This window comes from Phocoena phocoena, chromosome 17, assembly GCF_963924675.1.
Source record: "Phocoena phocoena chromosome 17, mPhoPho1.1, whole genome shotgun sequence".
Lineage (NCBI taxonomy): Eukaryota > Metazoa > Chordata > Mammalia > Artiodactyla > Phocoenidae > Phocoena > Phocoena phocoena.
In genome coordinates this window covers 47,434,597-47,455,321 of record NC_089235.1, presented here as the reverse complement: position 1 = coordinate 47,455,321, position 20,725 = coordinate 47,434,597, and the positions used below count along the sequence as shown (strand labels likewise).

The 20,725-nt window shown below is 39.7% G+C and overlaps 1 protein-coding gene across 3 annotated transcripts in view; it reads left to right on the top strand.

Annotated features, from left to right (window-relative positions):
* Nucleotides 1–13,707, top strand: part of AZIN1 (antizyme inhibitor 1) — a 33,066-nt gene extending 19,359 nt beyond the window's left edge. Inside the window, exons 3-12 of one of the 3 annotated variants that reach the window (XM_065895113.1) lie at nucleotides 510–707; nucleotides 2,710–2,883; nucleotides 4,053–4,225; nucleotides 5,880–6,014; nucleotides 7,350–7,431; nucleotides 7,791–7,865; nucleotides 8,463–8,622; nucleotides 10,015–10,130; nucleotides 10,456–10,670; nucleotides 11,219–13,707. In XM_065895113.1, the coding sequence (XP_065751185.1) occupies nucleotides 606–707; nucleotides 2,710–2,883; nucleotides 4,053–4,225; nucleotides 5,880–6,014; nucleotides 7,350–7,431; nucleotides 7,791–7,865; nucleotides 8,463–8,622; nucleotides 10,015–10,130; nucleotides 10,456–10,670; nucleotides 11,219–11,330 (1,344 nt within the window). In that variant the 5' untranslated portion in view covers nucleotides 510–605 and the 3' untranslated portion in view covers nucleotides 11,331–13,707. The remainder of the gene's footprint in view (nucleotides 1–509; nucleotides 708–2,709; nucleotides 2,884–4,052; nucleotides 4,226–5,879; nucleotides 6,015–7,349; nucleotides 7,432–7,790; nucleotides 7,866–8,462; nucleotides 8,623–10,014; nucleotides 10,131–10,455; nucleotides 10,671–11,218) is intronic. The other 2 variants (XM_065895114.1, XM_065895115.1) reach the window with 2 other exon arrangements.
* Nucleotides 13,708–20,725: the final 7,018 nt, after the last annotated feature.

Sequence of the window (20,725 nt, the reverse complement as noted above, 5' to 3'; positions counted from 1 at the left end):
CACCTACTCTAGAATTTTACTTAGAAGACATTAATCTGCAGTTACCTGGTAGCACACTGTTATGTGGCTGGCAGTGTACTGAAGTTCAGACTGTTTTGATTTCTTAGCTGCAGACATTTATTCCGCTAGCTTTCTTTACTTAAAATGAGTAAAATTGTGTGTGTGATGGAGGAATCACGAAACAAGATGAATAAAACAGACTGGCTCTGCAACTCTGTATGTAAGGTGACCATGTTTACTTGTAATATTTTGTGCATATGTGTCAATTACCTTCTCAAGAAATTGTCATATTAAGCTTATTTTTTTAATGTATAAATTCACATTTATTTGCTTTAAAATGGGCACTAAAGGAAAGGATATTAGTGATCTAGTATTTCTGAAAGTGTTAAGTGATCACAGATTCTTCACTGAATTGGGTACTTCTTATTAACACACTCTCATTGACAACTCATACATTAGGTTTGACTAATGAAATAATACAGACCTGGAAATAACTTCTATTTTGACAGTTTGTTGCATATTCTAAGGACCCAGACGTAAGGCTTGGTGGCCCGTCTCTTGTTTTTCCTGGTTTATGACTTTCGGCTTTGTGGAATACGGCTGAGATGAAAGGATTTATTGACGATGCAAACTACTCCGTTGGCCTGTTGGATGAAGGAACAAACCTTGGAAATGTTATTGATAACTATGTTTATGAACATACCCTGGTAAGTGTGTCATCTCACATTTCTGAAAACAGTGTTATAAATTTCTGAAATATGAAGCATCAATGCTTTGTTTCCAAGGTCTTAATATAATAAAAGTACTTTGTTCCAGGTTGTCTTGACTTGACAACCCCAGTTCCCCTTGAGAAGTGATGAGATTTTCTTTCTAGCTCACATTAAAAAAAAAAAATGCTTCCGGACAGCCCTTTCTCTTCTGTGCTTTATAGCACCTGTTTTGTTGGGGTTTTTTTGCGGTACACGGGCTTCTCCCATTGCGCAGCACAGGCTCCGGACGCGCAGGCTCAGCGGCCATGGCTCACAGGCCCAGCCGCTCCGCGGCATGTGGGATCTTCCCCCTGCATCGGCAGGCAGACTCTCAACCACTGTGCCACCAGGGAAGCCCTGTATGTTCTTTTATTTTCTTGATATGTTGCCAGCTATCCACTTAATCAGTACATGGCTTCTTACCCATTTTTCTCAACTGTGTACTTCCGTAGATTTTAATTTATATTTCAGATAATCTTGGTTGTGTATGTTGAATGAGAATTTATACTGAATGCTTACTCTCCACTGCCCAAGTGTCAATTTCTATAGAATCATATTTATTGCTACTTAAGATCATTTTTGTTTCGTACTTACTGATAGAAAAATTTTGTTTACTGCCTTACTGATAGAATTTTTGTTGAAGCTAATTTCCCATATTCCCCAAATTCGAAGAATTGTTTTTGTGTTACTGGTGTTCAGTAATAGGATATCCAAAAAACTTTCTTCTTCTCTTGACCTTTACAAATGTGCTTAAGTCTTCTCACACACCAGCAAAATCCTGTTATTTCTCTCTTCTGCCATCAGAATTCTTTTTGGGGGGTGAGGAAGAGTGACACTTGTCCTACCGTTCAGTCTGTTCTATAGCTAAGTCATTCTACAGTTAATTCTCTGATGTCACTAGTCTTAGTCACTTTTACAACACACTTCCTGGGGATGGCAGCATTTTTTTTTTTTTTTTTTTTTGGGCAGCATGTTTTTTAAGGATGGGGTAACTTCAGTACAACTGTCCTATATGTGCCACCCGTAACCCATAATTTCTGGTCGTGTCTGTTTCTTGGTCAGTATGTTCCAGTAATGTATATCTTCAAATAATGTGGACTATAGAAAACAGTAATATCTTCATGGCTTTTCATGTTGTATGATTTTAATATTATTTTGTCTGCTGGGTAATTTATGCTCTGGATGACATGCATAGTCATCTCTCTACCCCTAGAGTAGCCCCAACTTTGAAATCATTACACATCTCTCCCAATCCCTAATTAAAATCTGTTTGTTTGTTTGTGTCACACTGTGTGGTTTGTGGGATCTTAGTTCTCCAACCAGGGATTGAACCCAGGCCACAACAGTGAAAGCGCAAGTCCGAACCACTGGATCTCCCAGGAAATCCCCCAGTTTTCTTTCTTTTGAGGGAAGACTATCCTTACTCAGATTTATCTGACATTTGGTGTACTTCTGTATTTTTAAATTCAAGTTTGCCACCTATATGCACACAAACTACCAACTTTATCTCCTTAAAAATTGGTTTCGTTTCCTTGTTTTACTGTCTTTAAGTGAAATTCATAATGGAGATACAGCTTTTTGTTTAGTTTCCTCATTCTACTCACCGTATTAGGAAATTAGATTCTATACTGCTAAAGTAGGTTTATTTTAAACGGTTAAGGAAAGCATGGAAGGAAATAGGTAGTCTTCTTCCCCTCCACTCCCCAAAAGTAAAGTTGAGGCAATTCTGAAGTAGAAAGTCACTATAATTGATATATATTTTTTTATCGAAGAGAATATTTTCTATACCAGCATAGCATAGCACAGCACAGAGTCAGATTTAAAAAGAAACAAGCCTTAAGTGTGGTAGTATGTAAATGTTTATTTTGGCTCATTTGTGGAGGAAAAAGGAGTTATTTTCTATTTATGATACTCTGTTTTCTATAGTTTTTTATGTTTTTCTTTTTCATAACCATAATAGACAGGGAAAAATGCATTTTTTGTGGGAGATCTTGGAAAGATTGTGAAGAAACACAGTCAGTGGCAGAACATAGTGGCTCAGATAAAGCCATTCTACACAGTAAAGTGCAACTCCACTCCAGCTGTACTTGAGATTCTGGCAGCTCTTGGAACTGGATTTGCTTGTTCCAATAAAGTAAGTCATTTTCATTACTTTATTACTAAACTGCAACATTTTAAAATTGACTAATTTTTGGTGACCCACAGCAGTAGGAGAACAGTTGCAAGGAAGTTTTGACTTTTGAATGTGTTTCCTAACTCTTGTTTAAATTTGCAGTTTAATATTGGAAATTTACAAACTTTCAAGTGTACCTTTCAAGGAACGTTTCAGTGAGATGAGATTTTATAAGCTTTATTTTTCTTTAATCAAAAACTGTTATTCCTCATTTTTAGCCTAGAGCTAGCTTGACCAAATTACTTCTTATGACAGCAAGATAATATCCTAAACTATGAGATTTCTCTGATGGTAATTACAGGCGTACCTCAGAGGTACTGCAGATTGTATTCTAGACCACTGCAATAAAGCGAGTCCCATGAATATTTTGGTTTCTCAGTCCATATAAAAGTTATGTTTATACTATATTGTGGTCTATTAAGTGTGCAATAGCATTATGTCTAAAATATAATGTACATACATCAAATAAAATAATGCTGTTGAAAAAATGGTGCCAGTAGACTTGCTCAACACAAGGTTGCCACAAATCTTCAATTGTAAAAATGCAGTATCTGCAAAGTGCAATAAAATGAGATATGCCTGTATACCTTTTTTTAAAAAAATAGGATCAGTATTTAATTTTAATTTTATTTTTTGGCTGCTTTGGGTCTTTGTTGCTGCGTGTGGGCTTTCTCTAGTGCAAGCAGGGGCTGCTCTTTGTTGTGGTGTGCAGGCTTCTCATGGTGGTGTCTTCTCTTCATTGCGGAGCATGGGCCTAGGCGCACAGGCTTCAGTAGTTGTAGTTGTGGCTTGCGGGCTCTAGAGTGCAGGCTCAGTAGTGGTGGTGCACAGGCTTAGTTGCTCCGCAGCTTGTGGGATCTTCCCGGACCAAGGCTCGAACCTGTGTCCCCTGCATTGGCAGGTGGATTCTTAACTGCTGCACCACCAGGGAAGTCCCTGTATACCTTTTTAAAAGGTTTTTAACAGAGTACAGTATAGTAAGCATTACCGGCATCTAAACTATGACATACATAATCCTAATTTAACCTTATATAATTTGAATTTAACCAAAAAATAAAGGTATGGGGTAGTGATTGAAAAGTAATAGAAAGCTTGCCTTTTAGATGACACTGTTTAAAATCTGTTTTTAGACTGAAATGGCTTTAGTGCAAGAATTGGGTGTATCTCCAGAAAACATCATTTACATAAGTCCTTGCAAGCAAGTGTCTCAAATAAAGTATGCAGCAAAAGTTGGAGTGAATATCATGACATGTGACAATGAAGTCGAATTGAAGAAAATAGCACGTAATCACCCAAATGCCAAGTAAGTGTAAAACTAGGCACATGGGAATATTATTACCTAGGGTTTGGGGTTGTCTTTAGCCTGGGAAAAGGGGGCATTTATGTAGAGCAGTGGTATATGTTGTGATTACTGTGACTTATTTCAAGTTCCTTTATGGAAAATGCTACTAGCATTTTATTGGCTACTTCTGATCCTTACTGTGGAGCTGGAATGAGATAAGGGCATTTTGGGATATGAATTTATAATCTTTAATTCAAGGAAGAGAATCTGGTTGGTAGGATAATCAAATTAGAGCCACAGCTATATTTTCACAATTACATTAACCATGCTAGTTATTTGTCATATTGGGAACAGGATGTGTTTTGGTCAGCTTTTTTTCCTGGTTAGCTGAGGGTTTAATCTGCCCTTAGATGTGGTTTCTTGAATGGTTGTCCTTTGTGTCAGTGTCTCAGGAACCTAGTCCATAGATTCCTGGGATTTCTTGAAGGCCCTTCTCCTCAAACAGGAAGTTTAATGTTTTTACTTGTACCTACATGCATCCCAAGAGTTACTTTTTTAACTAAAAACTTCACTTTTTAAAAGCAAAAAAATTTAAGGCAAAATTAATATTGCCGTGAATTGGTATATCAAGAGGATTTTACAATATACTGAAAGTATATTAGTACAAAATTGTTTCCTTTTTAATAAGTTATTGTGTATGTTATATGTTGCCGAAAATGTGTATCATATCCATATTTCCCTTGTATTCATAATTTTCTTACTGACTTTAATGGTATTCTTAGAAAGGTATCCTGACAGGATTTATTACTCTGAAAACCTTTGTTTTGATAAAGGCCAGTTTTTTGATAAAGTGGTTCTAGGGAACCGCTTGTCTCTCTTAAAAGTCTTCTGGGGGCGGTGGTGGGGGAGTCTTCTTTTTCTGTGACCTGATTTGGGGTGTTTACTGTATTAGATTATAAATGGAATGGTATATTCTTGATAGAGCTGGTTCTAATGGTAGGTAGAATAATTTTGCTTTTACAAACAGCATTTTTGTATAATTGCATTTTTTTAGTGGTTTGTAATTACTTGGAGATTGCCTGATAGTCATGATCATTTTGCCTTGGTAGGCGTGGTTTGGAAGGAGATACCAAATAGATTTGAATCAGCAGTCTAAAAGGCTGCTGTTGAGATACGTAAAATAACTTAGGACTTCCTAATTTTTTTGTTAGATGTACAAAATTAATGGGAGGAATGTTCAGAATAAGTGGTAGAAGGTTTGCTAACTAGAACAATTTAGGAAATTTGGAATTTTTAAGTCCTGATCGTTTTTACTGAAAGACAACGGTGGCATTGCTACTCAATTTAGTCTTTCTAGGTGGATTTATGGACTGATGGACTTGATTTGAAAGTAATGTCTTTCATTACAGAGCCCAACCGACTCTTGATGCTACAACAGAGTCTTAACTTCCTGCATTTTCCAAATTCCCATCCTTGTAAGCTTCATGCTTTAGGCCCTAATTGCTAGTTTTTTCTCTATACAGGATTGTTTTTCATTAGGTTCACTTGATTCATCCGACGCTGGATTTTGGAGCGCTGACAACATAATCAACACACTTCCTACAATCTTCAGGCTTCACATGTGCTGATGATGATGTAAACCAACTCTGCCCCAATCATCTTCCCCTTCTCTTAGGGTCTTACTACATATTGCAACAGAAGATAATATTGGAGGTGAAGAGGGTAACATGAAGTTTGGCACTACCCTGAAGAACTGTAGGCATCTTTTGGAATGTGCTAAGGAACTTGATGTCCAAATTATTGGGGTTAAGTGAGTATTTGTTTTAAACTTCATTTTGTGATGATAATCTTTGTCTTTATGTTACTGATTTAGAATTTCATTTGCATGAACTCTAATAGATTCAACTTTGGGTTTAATATACACATTTCCCTTAGTTCAGGAAAGCAACTAAATATGCTTATCCTTCATACTATTTTGTACCTGTACCTTCCCCTCACCCAGTAAAGAGAGAAAATAGTAAATAACAATTCAGTTAGTAATGTAAATCACCTCTTTTTAAATTGAATGGAGGGATTTACTAGAATTCTAATGAATACCAAAATGGCATTCAGCTTCTAAGTTGTTGGAGATGTCATTTCATTTTTTCTTTTTCCTATCCTAAGACTTTTTCTCTTCTTTTTAATTCCTCAGGAGCACTTCAAAAAATCAGTAGACTTTATTTTACCCTCTCTGTTTTCTGTGTGAGGAAACTAAGACCCAGAGAGTTAATGATTTTGATCATAGTTTCAGAACCATGATCTGAATCAAATTTGGAGCAGCTTAATGCTCCAAATTTTAAAATTGCTCATAAAGATGGATAAAGAATCACCACTGTTAAGCTTAAATCTACCATACTTGATAATATTAACAGTATTGGAGAGTTTTCATAGTTCAGCTAAATTTTATTGTTAACACACAGGAAAATTGATTTGGGGTATATTCTTCTATGAATTTTAACATATTTTTGTAACCACTGCCACAGTCAGGGTACAGAAAGAACCATATTTCAATTCATTTTATTTTATTTTTTGGCTGCACCATGCAGTTTGTGGGATCTTAGTTCCTCAACCAGGGATTGAACCTGGGCCGCCTGCAGTGGAAGCATGGAGTCCTAACCACTGGACCGCTAGGGAATTCCCTATTTAAATAGTCTGAATCATTGATAAGTATCACTGTTAATGAATACTAACCAGTATCAGTACTACTCAGCTGAATTAATGTTCACTTGTATTTATTTCACAGTAGATACATTTTTATATTTTTAGATAAAATTGTGCGTTCAAATTAAAGGTTTTGTAGGGTGATGCTTGTTACTTTACCATATATGCATAAAAAGCATGTCCCTATCTGATAGTCATGAAGCATAACTGATAACTTATAAAAAATTGTTTATAAAATTATAGTATTATCCTAATATTGGATAATACTTTTCTAAAAGGCTGGTATTGTAACTTGGATGATTAGAGGCTCGTGCTTCTAATGCTTTAAATATTTGGTAAGGTTAATGTGAATATTTTTTGTGTCAGTATGGTGAATGAGAAAGGACTTACAGGAAAGGCCTCTAAAACTTGGAGCAGCTTCAAATTTATTACTCATTTCTTTCAGATTTCATGTTTCAAGTGCTTGCAAAGAATCTCAAGTATATGTACATGCTTTATCTGATGCTCGATGTGTATTTGACATGGCTGTAAGTTTTTCCCTTAAATTATTTTGATATTTTAAGCCAGGATGTTATCTAAGATTCAGTGGTTTTCTACCTCTGAAGTACGCTCATTCATTCTTTTTTATGACATGCACATTTTAAAAAATGGGTGTGAAGGGATTAAATAGTAATTTACTTGCATATGTCTAAAGATAATACAGAAACATCAGGAAGACAATATATATAACATTGAATGAATCTGCTTCTGTTAGTAGAAAGCAAGAAGTTTACTGTACTAAAGGTTAGAACAGAGATTATTTACCTCCTTTTTTTTTTTGAAATGTCCCTATATGCATTACAATTTGGAAAAGCATTTAAAGATTTTCCCCCCTCCACATCTCTAGGGAGAATTTGGCTTCACAATGAACATGTTAGACATTGGTGGAGGCTTCACAGGAACCGAATTTCAATTGGAAGAGGTAAACCTTGTTCAGTGGGTAGACATACTGGAATAATCTCTCATTCTTTACTACTTACCTGGTAGATTTGTAGACGAGAGTTTTTACAGCAGCAACTAAAGGTGTAACATTGTTTAAAATTTTATTCTAAGAAAATGAATAGGCAATGAGAAGATAGCTTAACTTTGAAAAGTTTAAACTCTATAGCATAATTTTATCACAGAAAGTTTCTATTTTCAGTACTTGATGGCACAGATGAATTCATAACTTGGAGAGCTTGCGCTATTTTATCCAGATACACACCACTCCTCACCTTCCTAATATATAGAAACTGATTTGAAATTTTGTTCCTTCATTGATAGTGATTGAATATAGAGACATGACTTTAAACAATCACCAGTAGCCATTTGCCATTGGAGTTAAGAAAAATTTTTTTATGCCATTATGATAGTTAGAAAATAAACTTTGATGACTTGAAAGCCTGCTTTATCACAAAGCTTCATGGTCTATAATTCAAATACTTAATTTTCCTAGAAAATTTAATAGCTATCAGTCTCTTAATATTGTGAATTATCTAATCCAATATTAAAACCATAATGTGGGGTTTTAAATCCATAGGTTAATCATGTTATCAGCCCTTTGTTGGATGTCTACTTTCCTGAAGGATCCGGCATTAAGATAATTTCTGAACCCGGAAGCTACTATGTGTCTTCTGCATTTACACTTGCAGTTAATATCATTGCAAAGAAAGTTGTTGAAAATAAGTTTTCCTCTGGAGGTAAGTTAAAAAGTTTATAGTTTTGTTTCTGTTAGTAGGTAATTCCAGTTAGTTCGAAGACGAGTTTATCAGATACTACTCAGGTATAAATTTACTGTAGGACATTTCATGGATTATAAAGTTGTGGGTGGTCTTCATCCATCAGTAGGCAGCAGCTAGGGAGCTTTTCAAAATGCCCTAGCCAAGGTCCCATTCCATAATAAGACTTTCTGAATCCAACTCTTCTTGATACTGATGTTGAGATAGGCTTATTTTAGATAAACTTACCCACGTGATTGATTCCCCTTAAGAACCAGTACAGTCTTAAATGTATGATTTGACAAGTTAATGAAGGCTTACACTGTCATCTCTCAAGCTACAAATAATTTTCGTATCTTAAAGTTTTTTCTCAGTTTTGTTCCTTTGCCAGATAATCACTCTGATTATTTTTCCACCACAGATTAGTTTGGGCTGCTCTTGAACTTCATATAAATGAGGTCATATAACATATATTCTTCTGTTTAAGACAGCTCAGTATAATGTCTGAACCATTTTGTTTTACATTTATTGCCAATTAATATTCCATTTTCTGAATGAATATACATTGTATATTCATTGTATCCATTCTCTTGCTGATGATTATTTGATTGTTCCCAGTTTTTGGCTATTAAGAATAAAACTAGGGCTTCCCTGGTGGCGCAGTAGTTGAGAGTCCGCCTGCCGATGCAGGGGACACAGGTTTGTGCCCTGGTCCAGGAAGATCCCACGTGCCGCGGAGTGGCTGGGCCCGTGAGCCATGGCCGCTGAGCCTGCGCATCCGGAGCCTGTGCTCCGCAACGGGAGAGGCCACAACAGTGAGAGGCCTGCGTACCACAAAAAAAAAAAAAAGAATAAAACTATTACTACATTCTTGTACTACTGGAATTGTGGACATTTTTCATTTCTCTTAGGTAAATGATTAAGAATAGAATTGCTGGGTCACAGAGTAGGTGTCTGCAAAGATTTCAGAATGGTGTTACTATTTTGCCCCTCCAATGACAATGTATATATGCAAGTTCTGGTTGCTCCCCACCTTCACTGACTTTTTGTGGGGGGGGTGTCAATGTTTTAAATTTTATCCATTCAGTAGGCGTATGGTGGTGGTATTTCAGTGTGTAGTTTTAATTTGCATTTACCTGGTGACAAATGATGTAGAGCACTTTTTTCATGTCTTCATTGGTTATCCTCCTTTGTGAAGTGTGTTCAGTATTTTAGGCTAACAGTTTTAAGGTATGTCAGTATATATATATCGGTGTTTATGTTTTGAGGAATGTGAAACCTACGAGTCAGTTCTGTAAATACTAATTCAGACTTTAATACACCTTTTAGATGTTTTACTCTAAACTCATCTTTACTTTTCCTGTTTCATTTCAGTAGGAAAAACCGGAAGTGATGAACCAACCTTCATGTATTATATGAACGATGGTGTTTATGGTTCTTTTGCAAGTAAACTGTCTGAGGACTTAAATACCATTCCAGAGGTTCACAAGGCAAGTTTTATTACATATAATATAAAAACTGCTTATATGGCAGTTTATGAACGAGCTGTTATTTTTAAGATACATCCCAATTTTTGGAGAAATATTTTAGGATGGGGGAAGGTTGCCCCTTTTTTGAGGATTTGCATATCTCTGGCTGAGTTCCTTTAGTTGCTTCCTTAGATAGAGTTAAGGAGCATCACTGCCGCTGGTTCTAGGCCTTTCTTCCAGGGGCACATTTGATCTGAGATAGTGAAAAAATGCTCTTATCCACCTTCAAATTCAGTGCCTGCCTGAGTAAAAACCTAACAAAACAACACCTTTTTTTTCCCTACAGAAATACAAGGAAGATGAGCCTCTGTTTACAAGCAGCCTTTGGGGTCCATCCTGTGATGAGCTTGATCAAATTGTGGAAAACTGTCTTCTTCCTGAGCTGAATGTGGGAGATTGGCTTATCTTTGATAACATGGGAGCAGATTCTTTCCATGAACCATCTGCTTTTAATGATTTTCAGAGGCCAGCTATTTATTATATGATGTCATACAGTGATTGGTAAGATGTTTTTGTTTTAAAGCAGATTGGGTATTTGAGGTGACAGAACGTTTGCTAATTTTAATTCTGTAATGAACGCACAACTTAAAAGTAATAGCAAAATGATCTTTTAAGAGTAATCGGGGGACTTGCCTGGTGACGCAGTGGTTAAGAGTTCGCCTGCCAATGCAGGGGACACGGGTTTGAGCCCTGGTCCAGGAAGATCCCACATTACTGCGGAGCAACTAAGCCCGTGCACCACAGCTACTGAGCCCGTGAGCCACAACTACTGAAGCCCGCACACCTAAAGCCTGAGCTCCGCAACAAGAGAAACCACTGCAATGAGAAGCCCGCGCACCGCAATGAAGAGTAGCCCCTGCTTGATGTAATTAGAGAAAGCCCGCGTGCGGCAATGAAGACCCAACACAACCAAATAAATAAATGAAAATTAAAAAAAAAAAAAGAGTAATTGGAAGACCACTTATTTTACAGTCCTATTTCATTGTCCATTTGTTACGTGGTTGTGTGCTCTTTATCCTTAAATTCAAATTTTCTTTTTTCTTATGTAGGTATGAGATGCAAGATGCTGGAATTACTTCAGACACAATGATGAAGAACTTCTTCTTTGTGCCTTCTTGCATTCAGTTGAGCCAGGAAGACAACTTTTCCACTGAAGCTTAAGCAGGCATTAACGCTTTTTTAGATATGAAGTTGCAGGTTAAGCTTGTCTGGTCTACATTCCAGTGTGGAAAAAATTTGAACAATCTTATTCTGTTAATTCTCTTGGAAACAAAAACTACTAGTAATAGCTGTTTGGGACCAGACAAAATTAGCTCTCACCTATAATTCACTGGGGGTAATTGGGAGATTAAGATAATGTATCCACATTTAAACTTACCAGTTTGCCCCACCCCTTAAGCGTTTAAAATAAAATATGCAACAAAATGGATGACTTAGTGGAGATGGAAGCCCATTAATTGGGTTCCCCATTAAACCGTTTACATACAAGTACACAGTTTTTATACTAAGGATTCGTGTTTAAAAAGTCTTGTAAAGTTAATGTCTTTCACCCAGATATATCAAATGTCAGTGGAAGACCAGTGTGATTTCATTAGATACGTTTAGTGTATTTAGAATGTGTAAATTTGTGCTTTGAACTGTAGTTTAATAAATGTACAATTGCATCATAGTATTTGTTGTATTTGACCTAATGTAACCCTTGTATGATTGCAATAAAATTTTGTGTAGATTTTACTGTTTTTTCAGGCTAAAACTGGGAAAGGGGCTAGCTAGCAAAAGTAGTTTCGAAATAGATGTGTATATGGACTGTTTAGAAGGTTATTTTCCTTTATAGCCCATTTAAGTTTAGTTTGGCTCAGTACATTTTTCAGTTATTTAATTAGTAATTTAAGTAAAATGGTAAATCATTGTGAAGTTGAGATTCATTATGGAGAGTTGATGTGCAGTAAGCATGTTTAACAATTTTAACACCAAAAATGTTAATCCTTCATAAACCAATTGTAATAATTAATAGGTGTTTCTGTACAGATAGAATGCATAGAGTACCTTAGTAAATCTTTGAATCACAAATCTTTTGGCTGAAATGGAACATTCTCTTAAGTACCTTGAAAAAACTTTGGGAGAGGGAAATAAAATTGCAGAAAACTGCAGCGCACTAAATCTTAAAGAAGGGCTACATCTATATCCAGAAACCTGATGCTCCTTTGCACGGAATATTATTTAAATTGAAAATTGTGAGGTGGGGTGGGGAGAAGCACACCTATTTTCAGTTTCTCAATTGCAGTGATTTCAGACTTAGGGTTTGTTTTGTTTTAGCTGTTCACTTAGCTTCTTGTTATTTCCCATTTGTTCAGCTTAGTGTAGTTTTAATTCTTTTCATACTAAAATTTTATGGTGATTGGGGGAAGTGAGTTAGAGTCACTAACATGACAGTTGTTGCCAGGAATTCGCATTGTTCACTGCTAGTATATTAGTTATCCTAGATCTCAGAATCACAATAGTAATAAGCAACAGGGGTCATTTTTTCCTAACTTACTCTATGTTCAGATGTGGAATTTCTGTCTACCAAGAGGAAATGTGACTTCACTTTGGTGCCAATGGACAGAAAATTCTACCTGTGCTACATAGGAGAAGTTTGGAATGCACTTAATAGCTGGTTTTTACACCTTGATTTCAAGGTGGAAGGAAATTGATCATGAATCTCTAATAAATTTCAATCTCTTAAACCAGTAGGTGCTTAATATTTTTGATTTGATTAATTCCCATTTGAATTTTGTGGGTCCTATTAAAAAAAAAGACCCCAATCTGTTGTCATCTAAATTACCCTTGGGCTTTTCCAAGATGTAATGTGGGGTTTTATGCAAAATTCCAAGCTACCATGCAACTTTTTTTAACTGTAATGAGGAGGAATTGTTCCTAACCTTCTTTACTTGTGCTTTTTGGTCCAGAAATGCCAAATCTTTTAAGAGATGGTACAACTTTGAGTCATTGGCCTGACTATACAACTTTGAGTTTCATGGCGTGTCGATTTTGCCATATTTATAGGAGAGCTATTCTGTGTATAAACAGCTCAGAGTTGCAAGTAAGACATGAATGATACGGTAACTTTAAGAATACCTGTGTTGTATTTGAAGACTGTTTGCCATAAATCTGAAGTTTGAACTTATGTATTTCAATTTGGTTTGCTTAAAATAATGTTAACAATTTTTTTAAACTATTGTAATCTCAGTTCAGAATTTAACTGAAACTATAAAACCCAAATGATTTCTATATAGTAAATTGAACTGTAAAGGTAACTTGTGTGTGATTCTGAATACACAGATAAAATGTTTTTATTCCTCCTTACCTTTTAGTTTTGCTTTGCTTTGGCTTCTGTCGTGAAAGAGTTGTAATTTTACATATCAGCTTTGTGTGTTAACTTGTAAGCATTCTTTCAGAATCTTGCTTTATCACATAGTAACAAATTGAATCTGGTAAAATGATTCTGGATATTACATTCGGAATACTGAAGGCTTTGATAAAGTCCAATATATATGTGAGCCCAAAGATTTTTCTTTGGGTCACATATTCACCAGCTTCCTAACAGGTTTAAACTTACACTTAAATAGTTCTGTATAAATTAAGCTAGATATTCCTTCCAAGTAAATGTGGGCGCTGATATTGAATGCAAATTTGGGTTGAAAAAGCCACACCAGTTTTTTGTTTTGTTTTTTTTGTCTCTTTTTGGGGAGTTACTCTTGATTTCCTCACAGTAGTTATTAGCAACTTGAGCAGTAATGTAGTAAAGGATGCTTGCTTAATTGGCTTGAAAGTATGAAATCAGAAAAAAAAATCTTAATCTTGCATATTCAAGTTGTGAATAAGTCTTACAAATACTTTAATCCCTGCCTCATCCATCCTGAAGTAGGGATAGAAGTATGGTATAAAGTGTTTGCAGATGGCAGGCTTTCAGGGGAAGAAACCTGGCCTAGGGGGGTAAGAAACAAAAACTAGTTCTAGTCTAGCTTTTGCTGGAGGCTGATCTTTACCTACTTAAAGGGATAAGCTACCAGCTTTTGTGTGTTGTCTTGGAGCAGGTAAGCACCATCTTTCTTACTCCTGAATTCCATGACCTATATTGGCTTCAGTTTCAAAAGCAGTTCCATTTTAATTTTTGAAATCCTGATTCTACCATAATACCGCTTACGCCTGTCAAAACCCTTTGTAGTTGATGGATTAGGAAGAAATTTAGCACTGGGTCAATTATGGGAAAGTGCAAAGTTAATCCACAGCTGGCTAACAGACGAAGTGATCATGTATTGGCAATAGAAAAAAGGGGTTAGGGCTTCCCTGGTGGCGCAGTGGTTGAGAGTACGCCTGCCGATGCAGGGGACACAGGTTTGTGCCCTGGTCCGGGAAGATCCCACGTGCCGCGGAGCGGCTGGGCCCGTGAGCCATGGCCGCTGAGCCTGCGCATCCGGAGCCTGTGCTCCGCAACGGGAGAGGCCACAATAGTGAGAGGCCTGCGCACCGCAAAAAAAAAGGGTTGCATGAGAGTGCAAGAGAAGAAAGATCCTTTGGTTAAACCAGCAGGGTCTTACTGTGATTAGATTCAGCCCCAGATTCCAGTTAGAGTTTTTCCTAAATGACGGTGCCAGACTTCATCCTGTTCGCCTGTGCTTAGAATTCTGTCACCACTTTTCTTTTTCTGTCACCACCACTCAACTTGAGTGGCCCCTTTTTATTGTCAACACTAACCTCTCTTCCCGCAACTCAGCCCCCAGACGGCCATCACCCACTTTGCTGTAGCTCACCTCTCCCGCCTTCCGCCTGCTGACAGACCACCCACACCACGTGACCCTGAAGATCAGCAGCCCCAAACTACCCCAACGCCACGGCAGGGCCAGAGTCAGGCTAGAGACCTGGTTCTAGAGCCTTGCCTCCTCTCTCTGACCTGGACTATTTCAATGGTTTCTAACTAGTCTCTCTGCTACTAGGATCTCCCCTCGAGCCACCATCCTTATGGCTGCAGAGTGAGCTCCTGAACCGGGTCTGATGAAATCACTAATCTGCTTTGAAGTCTCCCTTTGTAGTCCTGTCTGGGATCTGTGCTTTTTGGGCCCTGGTCGGCCTTCAAACGGAAGGTGTAGGGACTTCCTTGGTGGCGCAGTGGTTAAGACTTTGTGCTCCCAAAGCAGGGGGCTGGGGTTCGATCCCTGGTCAGGGAACTAGATCCCACACACATGCCGCAATTAAGAGCCCGCATACCACAACTAAGGAGCCCACATGCTGCAACTAAGACCTAGCACAACCCAAATATTTTTTTTAAAATCCCCAAAGGTGCCATCTTGCTACTCATCCAGTGAGATCCCGCAGCACCTCTCAGACAGCGTGGCTTCTTTACAGCAATGCCCGAGGGTGAGTTCAACCTTAATTAATTCATTTCTTTGCTTGTTCATTTATTCTCCAACAAATATCTTTTGATATTTCCAGGCCAGGGACTATTCTAACACTGGGACAGCAGTAAACAAAATACCCCTAAATCCTGGCCCACGTGGCACTTCCATCTCAGGAGGCCTTTTAGAGGCTTTCAGCTCATTTCTGGATTCTGAGGGATGGACCTGCCCCCACTTTATCTTTCGGCCTGCTACAGTAAGTGGTCTGACCCTTCAGGGTCCCCCGCATCCCTCATCCAGGATGCTGGGCTGGACAAGAGTCAGCAACTGTGTAATATCCACACAACCTCAATTACACACCAACAACTGCAGGTGGTTCTGTGCCACACAGCTCAGCTTGTGAGTTCCTCTTTCAGTCTGCGACCCTGAAACAAAGCTTTTCTCCATTCTGGCCTCGGCTGCTGCCTGACTCAGAGTTCATGAAGCAGCAGTAGAGCCTAGTGGTTAAGAACGTGGACTTGGGGCATCGTAACTCCATTTCTACCACTTACTGGCTGTGTGACCTTGGACAAGTTAACTTCTCTGATCCTCAGTTACCTCTTCCATGTATTGATGTATAACAAATTGCCCCCAAAATTTGAGCTTCATTTCTTCATCTATAAAAAATAGGATTGTAAGAATTCAATGAGTTTTTACATTTAAAGTGCTCAGAAAAGTGCTCAGCATGTAGTAAAATTTCAGTATGTGTTTGCCATTATATCTCCTGGGTTCCTGCTCATTGAATCTCCCTGGGGCTTAGAACCCTCTTGCTCCTGATGACTCCTGAATAAGATGCTTTGGTAATGGAGACTGTGTGGAATTACTGGTGACTCTATCTTCTTCCAACAATTCTTTGAAATATCCTTCATATAAGATAGAAACTAGAGGGGACTTCCCTGGTAGTCCAGTGGTTAAGAATCCACCTTGTAATGCAGGGGACACAGATTCGATCCCTGGTGGGGGAACTAAGATCCCACATGCTGACGAGCAACTAAGCCCACAACTACTGAGCCTGTGTGTTCTAGAGCCCGTGCACCACAAGGAAAGATCCCATGTGCTGCAACTAAGATCCAGTGCAGCCAAAAAAAAAAAGAAACTAGATAAGAATATGGCAGTTGGGCTTCCCTGGTGGCGCAGTGGTTGAGAGTCCACTTGCCGATGCAGGGGACGCGGGTTCGTGCCCCGGTCTGGGAAGATCCCACATGCCGTGGAGCGGCTGGGCCCGTGAGCCATGGCCGCTGAGCCTGCGTGTCCGGAGCCTGTGCTCTGCAACGGGAGAGGCCACAACAGTGAGAGGTTTTAAATTTTGCTTACCGCAAAATTTAAAAAAAAAATATATATATGGCAGTAAAGTGGAAAACAACTTTAAATATTAGGTAAAACTGAGGCAAGGTTAGTCCAAAAGTGACCATCACAAGGTGCTGCTAAAGTCTGACCATGCTTTGTCTCTGAGGTTCCTAGCAGCCAGAGTTAAAAGGGAAACACTTTAAATTCAAATTTTAAAAATGTTAACAAAATTCAAAGCATCCATAGAATATGAGTGAAGCTTTCTTTCCACAGTGCAGAGCACAGTGCCAGGGGCAATTAAGCTCAAAATGCTCTTTCTAGCAAGGGCCCAGATGCAGATGGCTGGCCTTCCCTGTTGGTGGAAACAGAAGACATCGCTGCCACTCAAGGGCTCAGGGATTGGGCGGCAATGGCCGATCTTCCCACTAGATGGCGCTCGTGGATTATCTTTGCTCATAGTGCCTCCTCGAAGTTGCAGCAAGCAATTTCGGTTTTCTTAGTTGATTTCACGTAGTATTAAATTCTTATGTTCTAGCATGTTTCTGAACGTCACACAAGCCTCCGCCTCTCTGTCCCAATCCATTGTTACAGTGGGTTTCGAGGTGGGTCGGAGCCAGGAGGAAGAGGGGATTCTGCCTCACCTTCCTTCCCCTCCTCCATTCACCCACCCCCATTAGCAACAGCTTTTGCCACTGCAAATCCCAGAGTACAGGTTTGCAGTGACCATGACAACTGCTGGAGCTGAGCCCACTGACAAGTTACCGTGACAACTCTGAGCCCAAGGGGGACCCTTGTTCCTGGGTGTGAGACAATATAACCAAAGGCTAGAAGACCTGGGCACTCAAGGAATGTGGTGGTTAAACTTTGTGGCTTTTTCCAGGTGCATTTTGAATTCCAAGTTGGGATGTCAGGTCCACCAATGACATACCTATGGCCACACAAAACCAAGTTTACATAGCTTGATGCATCCAAGGAACCCAAACACCAGGCAAGCCTTTGGACCCTCTCAGTCTGAAGGTCAGGTTGGGCTTTTTGTAGGATCAAGTGGTTGAGGCCAGCTCAAAAAGCAGGGAATGATTAGCGCTGGTGGGTTGGGAGAAAAGGGACTCTTGCTGATTGGATCTGTGGGGAATGTTTTCTATGTGACTATGGCTTTGCTAGATCCATGAATCAGTTTTTGTGATTTAGAAGTTAAGATTTTGAAGGCAGTCAGTCAGCTGGTTTCTCAGTCTGCCATCTTCCAGTAGCTCTTGAGGTCATGGCTGTATCTTTTTCATATCCCCAAAGCCCGGCACATAACAGATGCTCTTTGTTGGGTGGGTGAATGAACTCACAAACACCACCTCCTTTCCGGGGTTGTCCCAAGATGGGTGAGCAGACAAGATAGCGGATTCATGGAATACATATTCAAGAAGTACTGACTTTATGCCAGGCACTGGGCCAGGTGCTGGGAACACCATGATGGGCAAACCAGACAGGACCATGTCCCGAGGGAATCAACAAATACATGCAAGACTACAAAAGAGTCAGCTTTGAAGGAACAGCACTGATGCTAAAGAGCAGATGATGGGGCACTTGGCTTGGTCAGGAAGATTTCCTGGTGAAATGATAGTTGCACTGAGATGTGAATGAAGAGTGGAGTTAAGTAGGTGAAGAGATGGAGAGAGAATGTTCCAGGCAAGGAGTACGGCCAGTGTAAAGGCCAGGAGATGGAAATTCAAGGGCCTGAGGAAGAAGGTCAGTGCTCCTGGAGGATGGAGACTCATAGCACAAGCATTGTATAGGATGCCCCAGCCCAGGCAGGGCTCTACCGGCCTTTTGATGGATTTCTATTTTTATCCTAAGAAAGATGGGGGTGGCGTTACTCTTTTTATACCTCGAGGTGGGCTGTGTTTCAGAGCTGTCAAACGATTCTGCAGAAATCCTAGGTGAAGCCATAAACATTGGAGCCTCTCCTGGTGGTCCTGTAGTGTATGTGAAGTAATTGAGCTTATGTTTGAAGGGATTTGTCTGGCTTCATTGTGGAGAAAGGACCTGAGGAGGGCAAGAATTGGGCATGGCAGCCTGGTTAGGCTCTGGCATTGGGACCAGATGGTGGTGGTGCAGTGAAGGGCTGCTTCAGAGGTAAATGGGCAAGACGTGGTGAGTTGGATATAAGGATGGAGGAGACGGAGGGGGAGGATGCCTCTGAGTTTCTAGCTTGTGTAACTGGATAATGGGCTCGGTCACTGACACATTGGCCACAAGAGAAGAGGACCAGGTTTTGAGGGGAGGCTTGTGAGTGTGGTCTTGGACATGTTTGCATTTGAGGTGACTTTGGGGTGGGGATATCAGTGGGAGGCTGGGTACTCAGTTTGGAGTTCAGAGAGAGGCCCAGCCCAGAGGCTGCGTATGGTTCTGTGCATGTGGTAACAGCACAACCAAAGAATGTCAGCCGAATGACATGCCCTTTTGGAGAAGTTACTGTTGTGCCCCTTTGGTCATAGGTGGGTGTGGGTGTTTTGGGGGACTTCGGCTCTCTTCCAAAATCCCCAGGTGGGGTCCACTGGGACAAGCGTAGCCCTAGAAGTGAATCCAGGAGGAAACAAAGGCAACTACACAAGTGGTGACGTCCATTGGTTTGAAGGTGGCAGCCTGGAGTAGAGAAGGAGGTGTGGCCACATCCAAAAGTCTAATCCAACCATATCCTACCCTTTCACATGGCACCCCACATTCACTCACATCTCATCAGCTGGCACCTCAATTACCTGTGATTACCGAGCACAGACTGAGGCAAATGGGAAAACAAGTGCACACAGCAGAGACTCACGTCTTCAGACCCTTGTACCTGAGGTTAGTGCAGTCTCTTCAAATTCAAAATGTTCTGGAAACTCAAGTTTTTTGTTTAGTTCGGTGCAAACTCATTTGGCCTCAAAACCTGCCTGAAGGGACATGAAGCTGTTTATAGTGTTTATTTATCCTAGTTGGTGCGAATAGTCACACATTTTGCTGCAGGAGTGTGGTGTGTTTGATTACGGGGTGTTGTGCTGTTCCAGAGCCCGCAGCTGGTGGTGATGGTGTGTGGGGGGTGGTCACCTTATACAGATACTGTGAATAATTCTAAATTCCAAACACATTCCTTCAAATTCTAGAAGGGGGCTAGTGGACCATTTTATCATCAATCTTTTACTACTCAGGGGAGCATACAAGAAAATTTAAGCATGCTAAAAATGATGATCTTGAAAGTGTGAAAAGCATGATCCCATGTTGGTAGAAACAATTGTTTTTTGAGCACTCAGAACACTGCTAAACAGTGTTCTAGACACTGAGGATGGTGCAGTGAACAAAACAAGGCCTATGAGTTCACAAAGCTGACAAAATTGTACTTTTAAAATTCTATAAAAGATGCACACACAGATTTGCAGATATGAAGTACTGAAGGGCAGACAGTAAAATTCTAAAACAGGCATTATGAGTAATTTGTTTTCTTTTTTTCTTCTCCACATTTCCAAATTTTCCTCTAATGCTCAGCACTCGTTTTGGAATTATTATTATTATTTTTTTTTCAGTACGCGGGCTTCTCACTGCTGTGGCCTCTCCCGTTGCAGAGCACAGGCTCCGGACGCTCAGGCTCAGCGGCCATGGCTCACCGGCCCAGCTGCTCCGCGGCATGTGGGATCCTCCCGGACCGGGGCACGAACCTGTGTCCCCTGCATCGGCAGGTGGACTCTCAACCACCGCGCCACCAGGGAAGCCCTATTATTATTATTTTTAAAAGAGAATGGAGATCTTTAATTAACTAGGAATTTCTACTAACCTACAGCAGGACCGGAGCCCTCCTCTGCCTCTGCAGTCGGGTAGTTGCTGTAGATGCGA